The following is a 13,172-nucleotide window of genomic DNA, read 5'->3' as shown; positions in this document are numbered from 1 at the left end:
TATGACTGCAAATCTAGAGTTGCAGCAGCTTTTCCTGCCGGTATTGCTGGTATTACAGGAAGGGTATGGAGCTATTTGTGGGAATGGTTTATTCATTACATTTTTAATATGGTGTGATTGACGATATTGTACCGATGAACAACTGCCTATTATTGCACATATTACAATATTAGTATCTGCATAGCTGTTTTCTGTTTTATTTCTGCATTTTGAAATGGGGCTCAAACTGCATGCACGTATTAAAATTGAGTCTTTTTTTTTTGATGATTTTTAAAAATCACTGAAATCTAGATTGTGAGAAGTTGCATATGCATTTTCCACCTATTTTTGGTCTAAAACTAGATCTGTGCAGATCTGTGCATATTGAAGTCTGTTATTCGTGCGAATGTTCAGCTCTTCTGGCTTCAACAGCCAAGATTGTCCAAAAAGAGGTCATGCGAGTTGTGTTACTGTGAGCCAGAGAGGCTGGAAGGAGCAGGTCTCATTTGCACAGGTTGGTAGTATCCATGTTCAGAAAGCGGATGTGCATCCGTGTTTCGATCTCGATGCCGTTCAGAATCTGGGAAGGAAAGGGAATTGGACTGAGGGCACGTGTATTATTTGTCACATCCTAGAGGAAAGCCGTGACAGAGGCCATACGTCTCCAGAACAGCAGCCAAGATTACCGTCTTTTACTCGACACAGAATGAAAGAACACAAGAGGTGCCCAGAGTGTCACATATAGCACTATCGAGAAAAAAATGAAACTGAAGCCGTTCATATGTAATGTATGGAGGTGAAAGAGCTTTTTAGACTTCTTTAGCTCTGAAACTCTAATCACCAACCTTCAGAAAATGATCAAAAGTTATTCCTTCGTAGAACTCGTCTGGTTCCTGAAAGCAGGTAAAAAAAAAGGGATGTCACGAAACCAGTTTTGCTTACGGCACTCAAACAATGACCATGGATTCCCTTCTTACTAGTGGTTCATCCCAAGTGAAATACACATTAATTTTATTTGCTATTATGAGAATTAATACATGCACACACTGTCTGAACCACTTGTCCCATACAGGGTCATGGGGAGCCAGAGCCTAACCCAGCAACACAGGGTGAAAGGGGAGACACCCAGAAGAGGGTGCCAGCCCGTTGCAAGGCACCCCAAGCAGGACTTGAACCCCAGACCCACTGGAGAGCAGGACTTGGTCCAACCCACTGCACCACTGCACACAGCTGGGAATTAATAGTGATTTAAAAATACAGGGAAACTTTTAAAAATAATAGTTTTATATAGCTGAGATTGTGCAACTTTGCTTAATGAAGTTCCCATAAGAGCAACAAGCTGACATACCACCCATGATTTGGACAAAGCTTCAGCGTTTTGTTTGGAGCACACAAAGCAAACACAATATGCAGAAAGGTTTTCTTGGTGTTTTCACACCAGTCTTTAGAACTGGATAAAGTACCTGTTCCTTTCCTTGAAATGAAAAGCACCACAAATCACATGGATGCTGAAATCTCAGACATCTAACAAAATTTATTTGTCCTTTGCGAGGTGAGGTATGAAAATGATTGCATGTTTACCAACAACACTTGCTGTTCATCCCCCCAAACAGGATGGCGACAAAACAAAGGCAGATCTTAAAATAATAGGAAGGCTTTTTGGTTAAATTCTTGTTATGAAAATTAAGCACAATATTATAGGCATTTACCAGCTGTCTCTTACTTGGAATTTAATTTGCATATCTCTGTTGCTGCGTGTAATTATGACATCGGTTTCACTACCGTGTATTTTACTTCTCTACTCAGAAAGTACTCTAATGAACCAGCTGTTGATTTCCAGTAACTGTTAATCCAGTTCAGGGTCACAGTGTTCTGGACCACATTTCTGTAAGGGCAGCATGGTGGTACAGTGAGTAGCGCTGCTGTCTCCCAGCACCTGAGTGGTGCAAGAGGATATGGGTTCAATCTCTGCTCAGTCCGTGTGGAGTTTGCGTGTTCTCCCTGTGTCTGCGTGGGTTTCCTTTGGGTGCTCTGGTTTCCTCCCACAGTCCAAAAGGATGCTGTTCAGGTTTACCTGTAGTGTGTAAGTGACACAGAGAGAGTGTGCTCCACTGATATATAGATAAGTGACCCAGCATAAGCCACTTTTGTGAATAAGGTGTGTGGGCTGGTAATGCTACAGAGAGCTCATTGAAAGTCGCTTTGCGGAAAAGCATCTACTAAATATGTAAATGTAAGTGTTGTGCGTAAGGCAGGGTACACACACTCACTACAGGCAGTTTAGAGATACCAGTTCACCTGAAATACACATCTTTGGACTGTGAGAGGAAAGTGAAACCCAGAAAGGAACTCCATGGGAACATGATAAAAACATGCAAACTACTCATAGACTGAGCTGGATCTGAAGCTACAACCAAACCTATAGCCCAGGTGCTATGAGACAGCAGCGCCATCCACTGTGGAACCAAGTCCGTATCATCACTGTGTAGTGTATTTTTATACCTGCCACACGCCGACACTCGCTCAGAGGTATATGTTACAAACATCTGAATTATGAATTTTCAAATAATCAAACATTTTCCAGTTCAGTTATGCATTTTGTGTAACATTTAATTTTTGAAAATTTCTGAACTGGTCAAACTTCATTTCTAAAATCTTATGGAACAAAAGCCACCTGCATTTCCACATTTCTCTATTAGTGGGAGGATTGGTGATCAATACCAAGATGAGAATGACTGCATGTTTATTATGAGAATTGGGCAACTACTGGTAGTGAATAAGAGAGAATGTATTTTTGTTTTCAGTCATTTTAAATTCGCTTAAAATTTAATACAGCTCAAAGTTAAAATGTTAGAACAAAATCTTTCAAAACATTTCTATTTATTATAGCTTTATCCATGATTTTACACAGTTATAGCCATGAACTGAGGGCCATCTGTATCGTTAAACTTTGATTGTGCACATAATAAAAGAAATCGGAAGACATCTAAAGCTGATGACCATCACTCATGTTTATAAGGGCACTGAATGATCGGCTGTGAAGGTTTCTATTTTCAGTAATTAAAAAACTTTTAATTTTAAAGCACTTTGAATTTAATGAAAAATAATAAAAGTGTTAGAGTGCAGTGTAGTGATATTACTTCTGGGGTATACCCTATACCGCTATCCCTCTTTCTGGGACAATCTCAGGACTACCATGGGCCTGAATTAGAACAAGTTGTTGTTCATAATAAATGGATGGAAGTGTTATGGAGCATTTTTTCTTATGACTTTATCCGTAATTTTTAGAGAACCGAACCTGCTAATAAGTGCAGGGATGTCTGTATTGTTAAGCTTTTATTGATTGCAACTTATTAGTAAAAGCGACTGGAGTTACGAACAGATTGAGTTACAAACATAGTTCCTAATTGCGTTTGTAAGTTGAGGAAGCAGTGTATTTTCATGCTTTAGTTATCAGCTCAGGCATTTCAAATATTATTCTACAAGCTTTTTAACAATGAATGCTCTAGAAAAATACAGAACTATATAAATGAGGAACTACAATACATCGTACTTGACTGAAACACTGAGCCTTTCATGGGAACCAGTGTTTCATCACATGCAAGGGAAATGTCATGCAACCCAGAGACGATTTACAGTACCATGTGGCCGACTGAGACACTGGCCACTTCCAGCATGGCGGCGTCTGCAATACCCTTGGCGGTCTCCTTTCCCAAGGCACCGCTGCGAGACAGGAGTTCCTCCACAACCTACAGCACAGTCAAAGCCAGGAGAGTTGCAAAGGTTCATCCCAGAGTCAATCTGCTCACATTTAACAAAACAACAAAGTACTGCGTGGTTCATGATCACGCAACTTACACGCCTGTATTCCTCCAGGGTGATTGTTCCATCATTATCTGTGTCATGCATGTTGAAGAGAACTGCGGAAAAACATTAGAAAAAAGTAACACTTCAGCGGGTGGCAATCATGTCCACCAACCGGCTGAACTATATACCTATCATGCGATGACACGATGTTCAAAAAATCAGCGGAAAAATACAATGGCGGTTTCAGTTTGCTTTCAAGGGAAAATGCCTTTCAGATAAAAATGAAAGCAAATGAGAGTTACAGAACAACAGGTATATGAACTATGCAAATACTTAATTATCTTACATTTATTCATTTTGCTGATGCTTTCCTCCAAAGCAGCTTACAGTCCTAAGGTACCTAAAACATCTGACATGTTGACTGTTCCTTACATGGTTTGACTGGACCTTCCTCCAAGATCTCCAGTAAGGCAGTTGAGCGGATAATGTCGATAACCAAAAGACGTCCTGCTAACCTCTGACAAGCAACTGCAACCCTTCAGTAGTTAGAAAAAGAGCCACTGACATGTGAAGCTCAATACGACCATCCATCACATAATGGGGTCCCACATAATGAAAACCCGGTGCGATGGCTTGAGAAACTATACCGTTTTTCCACAGAATGGATTTTTATTTCAGTACAACTGCACTCTAACCACCTACACTTGTCATTTTACTGCGATGATCATTCATTCCAAGATCAAAACGGATTGAGTCATCAAAGGTCACTCAATAATTTACTAATAAGGAACTCTTCTCACAGCGAAGCTTCTCCCGCCGCAGACTCTCCCGCTGCTCTTCCGTCATGGTGTGAACCGGGACAGGTCGAAAGTGGGACATGACGGTGAGGAACTGCTCGAAGCTGATCTCCTCAACAGAGCCCTCACCATTCTGCCGGAAATTCCTGGGGACACAGGTATGTGGGATGGTCCTCATTCTTGTGTAAAATATTTAAATCAATTTATAAAAGCTGAATGTTAAGTTGAGGGATGCGGTGGTGCAGCGGGTTTGGTCCGGTCACGCTTTCTGGTGGGTCTAGGGTTCGAGTCCTGCTTGGGGTGCCTTGTGACCTGTACTGGGTCCCCTCCTTGCCCTGTGTTGCCAGATTAGGCTCCAGTTCACTGGGGCAAGCGGTTTTCAGTAGTGATTCCACTTACTACTTGGTTTAACCAATAAAACTTGGGGTTCACTTATTTTTACACCTGCACTACTTGTGTGTTTCTACTACACACATGATTTCCTCTGAAGCAACATATGGAATTTGTCTTTACACACCTATTATGTCACATGAGAAACACTGATTCTAATTTAATAACCATTTCATGGTAAAACTAAGGGACACAAGGGGTTCACATACTTGTACTTACATTTATTCATTTAGCAGATGATTTTCTCCAAAGCAACGTACATCTCAGAGAAAATACAATTTGTAAATTTCATTAGGAGAAAGAGGCATAGTTGCAGATGTGTGATTCTTAAGCAGACCTAGTTTGTTACTTTCCACTTTATGCAACGATGTTCATCGCTCGAGTAGCTGCATAAAACTCAGAATAGACGAATCCTGATCACCTTCCTTCATTTTTTTTTGAGATACACAAACATTTACATAGATTATAGGAGTGGCTGTGTAAAGGGTTATCCGGGCATGATCGTAAAGTTATGGTGCATGAACATTTACACCTTAGTACTTACCTTATATTCCTTAATATTACACTTTAATACACACATACTTTCAAGCAAAACTGTGCACATGTACTCTGCTGTCCTCCCTGATTAATTTGAAATCAACCTTCATCGCTAATGAGTATTTGGAATTAAATGTCTTTTAATTATTTTATGTTCCGTTTGATTGAGTGACTCTAGTCATGGTTGCATAACTTACCTTTTGTCGAAGAAGGCTTCAATAATTTGGAACCGTATTGGGTTGCTGGCCAGGTCTGAAATGGTTTTGAAGTCTTCTCTCCTGTGAAAGAGAAGGTTGTTTATGGTAAAAGGAGAGCTACATTTGCTGACAGGCCCAGATATGACATGTTGACCATCTCCGGACAGCCCTGAAACACTCTGCTACTAGAGGATGTCCCACAGCTCTGCTCCTGCATATCCAGTCGGTGATGGTTCTCCAGCTCTCTTTAAATCATGAACAACCTCAGCACTGAGGGAAAAAGCTCAGGAGATTCATTTAGGTTAATGATTACTTGAGGGTTTAAGACTTGGCTTCCTTCCTTGCTGTGGAGAGACTCATGGTCAAACCAGGATGAACATGCAGGAATAGAGCTTCCTTCGCCAAGCACTGATCTCCATCTCCTTCTGTAGGATCTCCAGATGTTCCCAAGACAGCTAAGAGATATAATCTCAACACCAAAAGTTCCATCTGCAAATATATGGATGATTGAAGTGAATTCATAGTGAAATTATAATGAATTCTGGAACATCTGGACCCCCTTCTGGAAGTTATCAGAAAGTGCTACATGATCATACCTATATAAACTGCAACCTTGTTGACCATGAGGTGTCGGTCTATACATACGGGCATATTTGCATTATCGCAGTGTCCTATCTCTGTCTGTATGCTGTTGTGAGTCTGTGCTGTTAAGAAGATCAACAAAAAATATATATAATCTCTTTAACAAGTCTTGACTTTGCATCAGTGGAATGCACCTGGAATAACTCGACTGGGAGCTGAGCAGGGGGCACACTGTTACAACATGCCCAAATCAACTCAACTGACTCCTCTCAATCTGGAGGAAGAGTGACTTTGCTCTGAAACTGTCTCAGGTTGTGAACTCCTCGCGCTGTCAGAGGGAGTGAGATCAGCAATCCTGCAGGGGAACCTTACTTGGGCATCTGGTGTCCATGATCTCATAATTCCCATGATGGACTGTCACCTTGTCAAGGTGGTGGGGCTGGTGTATCTCACTAAACTTCAGAGCTATACTGGGTAGAGCCTTGTGCTCCTAGTAGACTCTCTCTTGGTGGACAGGACTAGGGTAAGAGGCCAAACAAAGAATTTTTCATAAAGACCTCCATTAGTACACACTAAACCAGTGTTTACTGCCTGGGTTAGGGTTATCAGTAGGACCCAAGTCTGTTGGTCGGTGATCCACATAACCTGGTCCGGCTCAGTCCAAAATGGTTCAGTGGTGCTGTCTCAGTGAAGGATGGTTGTGCTCAACGACAGCCAAGTGGAAGGCAAGAGTGCCCCTATATTCAGGATTGTAAAATCATTGGGCAAGAAATAAATGTTGGCATTTTTTTTTAAACATATGGTGTTAGCTAAAATCTTGCATGTTTCATTCAACCAGGACCAGGGTGGAGAAGCCATGCTGTAGAAACACTACCTGTTTCTCTAGAGGTGAGGAGGAGGTGGATCTTCACTTGACACTATTGAGTTTCACCATTTGTTTTTGCATTTCAGTGCCTCCCTATTCCTTTCCCCTAATTCCGTTTGCCTCCTTTGTGGCTGAAACCCAGTGGGGAAACCACCCAGTATTTCAACAATAAAGACCTGTTCCACCAGCTGGAGAGCAGCCCTGGTGAGATACCTTTAAGCTTCTCAACCACATTCTTCCTTGAGAGGAAGACCACAAAGGGCTTACGAAGCGAGCCGGCTCGCTCCGCTTCTCTTTTGATTGGGAGGCGTCCGTACCGTAGAGAGTCCTCGTTGTGGCTCAGCTGCATGAAGCGTTTGTGGAGGATGCTGATCTGCTCCAGGGAAACTGGGGCACAACGGGACAAGGAAACACAGTCAGGCCAAAGCACTAAAGGGGAAGGAATTCTACAGGCAGAAAACAAGACCATTCATTATTCCCACATCAGAGCTGTACTGTTCAACAAAGCAATCACAGTATGTACCACCATACTATACAAGTCCAAATCACATTTTGTTATGCTATGAAAATAAGAAGTTACAGGTTGAAATCAAATATGGTTGATTATTATTATTATTATAAAACTTCAAATGAAACTTCCACTTCCCCTTGTATGCTCCTGGTCATACCTGACCTTACCTGCAGAGACCGTCATTATGCTGTCCTGATAGGACATGAACCGGTTTTCTTTTTAGAACAAATTTGAATATTTAGTTTCCATGCAAATAGCAGCAGTTCGCATAACCTGTGTGATTTTTTTTTTTTGAGAAGGCCATATTTTGCCCACGTTTCTATTCATAAACAAAAGAGCTCACTTTAATGCTGCGGCTCTTCAATCTCGAAATGTCAAACACACATACTTTTTAAAAAGTGGCAGGGAAAACTAATTCACTGCCGAAGCAAAAACTAACAGCTTGTCATACATGACAAACATTTTCTACACTACACCTGCTTGTATGTGCACTTGGCACAAAAGGAGACCTTTAAATTATTAATCGCTGCTTGCTTTACACCGGTATGGCACTACGTTTTGAAGCTGCTTTGTTAAAAGGAAAAAATACTAAAGCAGACGGCAAGGTGCCATTAATATTTCAGCGAGGCTCCTGTAGGCCTATGAACCCCTTTTTTGCACTAACACTTCCAAGATACTTAGTGTGTTGTTTAATCCTAGGCAGTTTCACAACACACCCATGTTTAATCCATCCATGTTATGCTTGTACCTGTGGCTTCACCTTTAGAACAGTTTACATCAAACTTAAGTTCAAGGCCACCAGTAAAGAAAGACAGACTTTAGGAGAAATGTAGTGTAAGAGGCCAATGTCATTGTCAAAGTTTCAGTGTCACATTCTTTGGAATATTCATAAGTCAGTCACAGCTACATGTAGACTCTTTGGTTTTTTACTTTCACGCACCTTTGTATTCATGCATAACAGAAATGCAGCATCAAAAGAATATTGCAACAAAAGCACTTTCGGAACCCAGGTTATTTGCGACGATGAACTATCTGAGGAATTTACAAGTGCCCTATTTAAAGATTTTGTGCCCAACTTCTACAAAGTGACTGTGAGCGGGGTTGAGCTGAGGACACTCAAATTACCTACTGCAATGCAAAAAAAAAACACAAGCAAATGTAAGCACACACACACACACACACACACACACACACACACATTTTCAGAACCGCTTGTCCCATACGGGGTCACGGGGAACCGGAGCCCAACCCGGCAACTCAGGGCGTAAGGCCGGGGGGGGAGGGGACACACCGAGGACGGGACGCCAGTCCATCGCAAGGCACCCCAAGCGGGACTCGAACCCCAGACCCACCGGAGAGCAGGACTGTGGTCCAACCCACTGCGCCACTGCACCAACCCCAAATGTAAGCAGTGTATTTAAAAAAAAAAAAAAAAAAAACAGCGCTCTTGTACAACCGAGATAAAACATACCTCGGCACTCATCCGTCAAATGAGGAACGAATGATTTTTGTAGAACGATTCAGCCGTTTACGAGACTGATGGTATTTCTTGTGTTTGACATTTCATAATGGGAATAGAGGTTCTTTGTGGAATAAAAACCACTTGAAAGTGCCCTTCAGTTGTACTGTAACACAGTTCCTCAGTTTAAATACCATTTATGGCAGTTATTCTGATGTTGGCCACCTCTGACAGTGGTTATAGCCACACTGTTGTACCGGCTTAATTAATCCTTACACAGTGTAACTTATCACATATTAAAATGCTCAGAAATAAATTCCTTCATGCGCCCTGGATCTCGGTGGGGTCTTAACAACAAAACATTAATTTATAAAAACTCATAAGTTGGCCCAAATTTGTCATCCATTGACTGGGGGACAGGGATAGGAACAAAGCCATGAATTATTTCTCCACCTGCCACTAGAATAATCACTTTCATTTCTTTCACTGGGAAGCCGGCAAGGAAGTATTTCATTTATTTTTCATCATCATCATGCCTGTTTGAAAACGCTTGCTCCTGCAGGTCTTACGTAAAGCACGGAAAGAAGAAAGAGAGTGATTAAAGATGCTTGCATTTCGCAGCCGAGGGCTGAATTATTAAACGCAGCCAACTTTAGACGCGCAAAAGGCGAAGTGTCTTCCCAAGTGTCGGATGCGCGCTGAGCTCCAGTCCCGGACCCGTCGGCGCCGGGCGCAAAAAAAGGTTCCTCTCCAGAGCACGAGAGCGGACGGCGTTTGCTTCGCATTCGTGGAATTAAAGAGTGGAATGGATTAAAAAGGTCGTGACGGAAAGTTTATTTAAGAATCCTCCCTCTTCTGCAAAACTAAGCGGACGGACGGGGAAGTGGCGCTTCAGGTTGAAGAACAGAAAGTAGCCGAGCGATCAGTTGCGGAGCCTAAAAATAAAACGCGACGTTTTCCTGCATCATCATGCTTATATATGTTGTATAAAAGTGCATTCATTCACAGGTGATGATAAAAACAACTGGCCCAATTTTATGAAACTATTATTTCCACGCAGCCTAAGTAAGCTCGATCCATTCGTGCCACCTAGTTAGTAGTAGTAGTATCCTCCAGCCAGGATGTCATTCCGGCATCGTTCCTATTTTTTTTTTCTTTTCCTCAACTTTTTTCCACTCTTTGGGAAAACGCAGACTGTCTGCGGTGCGGCAAGAGTGAGAGACACGCGCCACGACGCGACCGAATCATACTCACATCCCGTCTTCTCCGCTAACGCGTGAAATTCGTGCTCATAGGGCGCCGAGTGAAACACCCCCATGGCTCAGGTGTTCCGTGCGCAGCTCCTCCGTCTCAGTCTTCCCATGTGAAGCTACGAGGGAGGCGAATGAGGAGGAGGAGGAGGAGGAGGAGGAGGAGAAGGGGCTGCACTTGTAGGACGAGCCGGGACCGGACAGGACCGGATCGGACCGCAGTACCTCGGGTCGTGCGCTGCGACCGGGGAACTGGAGAGTCCGGCTCGCTTTTACCGTCCCCGAGCAGCCTGCAGTCTCTATTACGCCCCCCTTCTCCGCACCCCCAACGGCGCCCCCGAGCACCTAGTGCCCCCACCCGCCCAAACAGAGTATTTAATTTTTCAGCATCCGCACGGTCCGAAACCCGACGTGCACGTCTCCCGGTCCCGCGCTTCGCGGTCGTCCGGCCCCTGGCTGCTGCTGCGTCGCCCGATGTTTGACACGGAAACGCACCACCACGATCCGCTGGAAGGGGCGCGCGGGACGCTGCTCGTGTCACTTTCAGCGGATCGGTTTCGGCGGTGTAACGTCTCGTGAGACACCGCCGGGGGATCACTGATCATACAGTGTTACCATTAGTGCTCAACGGAGTTATACTCAGTCTGATACTGTGGGAGGGGGTCATTGGGTTTGCGTGAATATTCGGGGGGGTCCCCGATCCACCAGTTGTCCGAAGCGTCTGCTAAATCATGAATAAATGTAAATGCAAATGTAATGTACGAGGAGGCAGGGCTGAGTGCGACACCTGGACGCCGCCATCCGGTCATCTAGTCTCCCAGCGCGCCGCAGATCAGCAGATCAGCCAAACGAAACGCCCCTCACTTCACGTTGTGCCGTATATCGGAGTTCAACGGTGTGACGGGCTCTCTCTCTGCAGCGGCGTCGCGCGGCGTCGCGCAGCGCAGAAGGCTGCGTGAGCAGCGCGTGCGACTTAAAAACGCCGCAGCGCAGCGGCGACCGACCTCCACCTGGAACACATTCTCGAGACGCGGGTCTTTTCCTCCATATATATGTATTTTTTTTCCCTCCTTCTTTTTACTGAGCCGTTGTAACCCCGCCGCCGCAGTGAGCGAACGGTCCCAGTCGGAGCGCCGTGTGCGCGCGCCGCCTCCGGTGCCACTGCAGTGGTCATTAGATATGCCTCGCGCCTGCTTTCAGTCACGGGCGCGCGGGGAACGCGAACGCGCCTGCGGGGGGACTCGCGAAGCCGGATGTTAAAAACCCGAAGCGCGATGCGCCCTCCCGCCCCATTTAGCCCTCGTTACTTGTTCGTTCTTGCCGCAGACGCCACGGCACGATGCGCCACCGATGTCCTTCAAAAAGCCGGAGCCGGAGCTTCTGCTGCCGGAGCGCGTTTGTCTCCGCGCAGCTCTAGTCTGCAGCGCGCAGTGGCGCGGACGACGACTTTTCATCAAATTTGCAGTAACCTCGGCTATACACGCAGCTAGAAGTCCAGCAAAAAGAATCCTATCTCGATATGTCATCATGATCATGTGCAGGAGCAGAAATAACCTTACACACACGCATTGCAATACACACTGACATATGGGATCAGGCCGGTCCCGCTGGCCTTGAAACCCTATACAAACTCACTGTATGATTTTATGTGAGGATATAAGGAGCAGCGGGCAAATATTGTGCACATAGTTTTCCCAGCTTAAATGGGCCTATTTCATTTCTTTGGTGGTGATCTATACCGCCAGTAATTCATTTCGTTGATGTGCCCCGAAAGGCTTTTTCTTTTTCTCCGAAGAACTGTTCATACGAACACATTTGATCTACAAAGTTTAATGATTTTAATGTCCTAGTCAGGTGTATTTCCGCAGCTGTTTGTTTGAGTGAGGTACAAATACTAGGCCTTCCATATTTTGTAAGACAAGTGGGGCGGTGCAGTGTGACTAATTCCCCCTGCAATAGTTGAGTAATACCAGTGTGCAACACATGTGAGGGGGTGCGATGGCACAGCAGGTCTAGCCTGTGGCTGCTCTCTGGTTGGTCAGGGGGTTCGAGTTCCGCTTGGGGTGCCTTGCAGCGGAGTGGTGTCCCGTGCTGGGTGTGTCTCCTTCCCCTCCGGCCTTGTGCCCTGTGTTGCCGAGTTAGGCTCCAGCATGCCACGATCCCACTCGGGACAAGCAGTTTCTGTGTGTGTGTGTGTGTGTGTGTGTGTGTGTGTGTGTGTGTGTGTGCGTGCGTGTGTGTAAAACACATGAGCGGCTTGGAGCAGCTTCGGCCTGTAGGCGTGAGGAGTGCTTTGCAGAACCTTATAGCAGAGTTACTGGAAAACCTCCCATGTTACCTGTTGCTCAATGGCTTGACCAAGTGAAATTAGATGCAATTAGCAGCAATGACTGGGTCAACAGAGGTGCTTCCTCATTTTGTTGCTGATTTCCCGCATCCTTGCAACGCCTATTGATAAGTGCCATTTCTAAGGCTGCGCCGTGGAGCCTTTAGCTGAGCACATGGTGTCGAATACGTCTCACTCACACACACACACAACCACACACACACACACACACACACACACATTGGCCAGTTGTGTGTGGCACGGTGGGTGGAATGGTGGCACAGCAAGTAGTGCTGCTGTCTTACAGCACCTGGGTGGTGTGAGAGGACATGGGCTTGATCACTGCTCAGTCCATGTGAAGTTTGCATGTTCTCCCCATGTCTGCGTGGGTTTTCTTTGAATGCTCTGGTTTCCTCCCACAGTCCAAAGACATGTTGTTCAGGTTCCCCCATAGTGTGTGAGTGACAGAGAG

At 44.8% G+C, this 13,172-nt stretch overlaps 1 protein-coding gene across 2 annotated transcripts; it reads right to left on the bottom strand.

The window, feature by feature from the left end:
- Nucleotides 1-212: 212 nt before the first annotated feature.
- Nucleotides 213-11,218, bottom strand: tescb (tescalcin b). Of its 2 annotated transcripts, none has more exons than XM_018751336.2 (8): nucleotides 11,162-11,218; nucleotides 7,472-7,541; nucleotides 5,708-5,788; nucleotides 4,587-4,729; nucleotides 3,838-3,899; nucleotides 3,621-3,728; nucleotides 825-872; nucleotides 213-559 (listed from the first exon to the last, which is right to left on the bottom strand). In XM_018751336.2, the coding sequence occupies exons 1-8, from the start codon at nucleotides 11,181-11,183 to the stop codon at nucleotides 482-484; spliced, it is 612 nt and encodes a 203-aa protein (XP_018606852.1). In that variant the 5' UTR covers nucleotides 11,184-11,218; the 3' UTR covers nucleotides 213-481. The 2 variants fall into 2 exon arrangements, with proteins under 2 accessions (XP_018606852.1, XP_018606843.1); XM_018751327.2 differs by lacking the exon at nucleotides 11,162-11,218 and adding an exon at nucleotides 10,379-10,649.
- Nucleotides 11,219-13,172: the final 1,954 nt, after the last annotated feature.

This window comes from Scleropages formosus, chromosome 6 (assembly GCF_900964775.1).
Source record: "Scleropages formosus chromosome 6, fSclFor1.1, whole genome shotgun sequence".
NCBI lineage: Eukaryota > Metazoa > Chordata > Actinopteri > Osteoglossiformes > Osteoglossidae > Scleropages > Scleropages formosus.
Note: the sequence above shows the minus strand (reverse complement) of the source record. Positions and strands in the feature narration are given on the sequence as shown.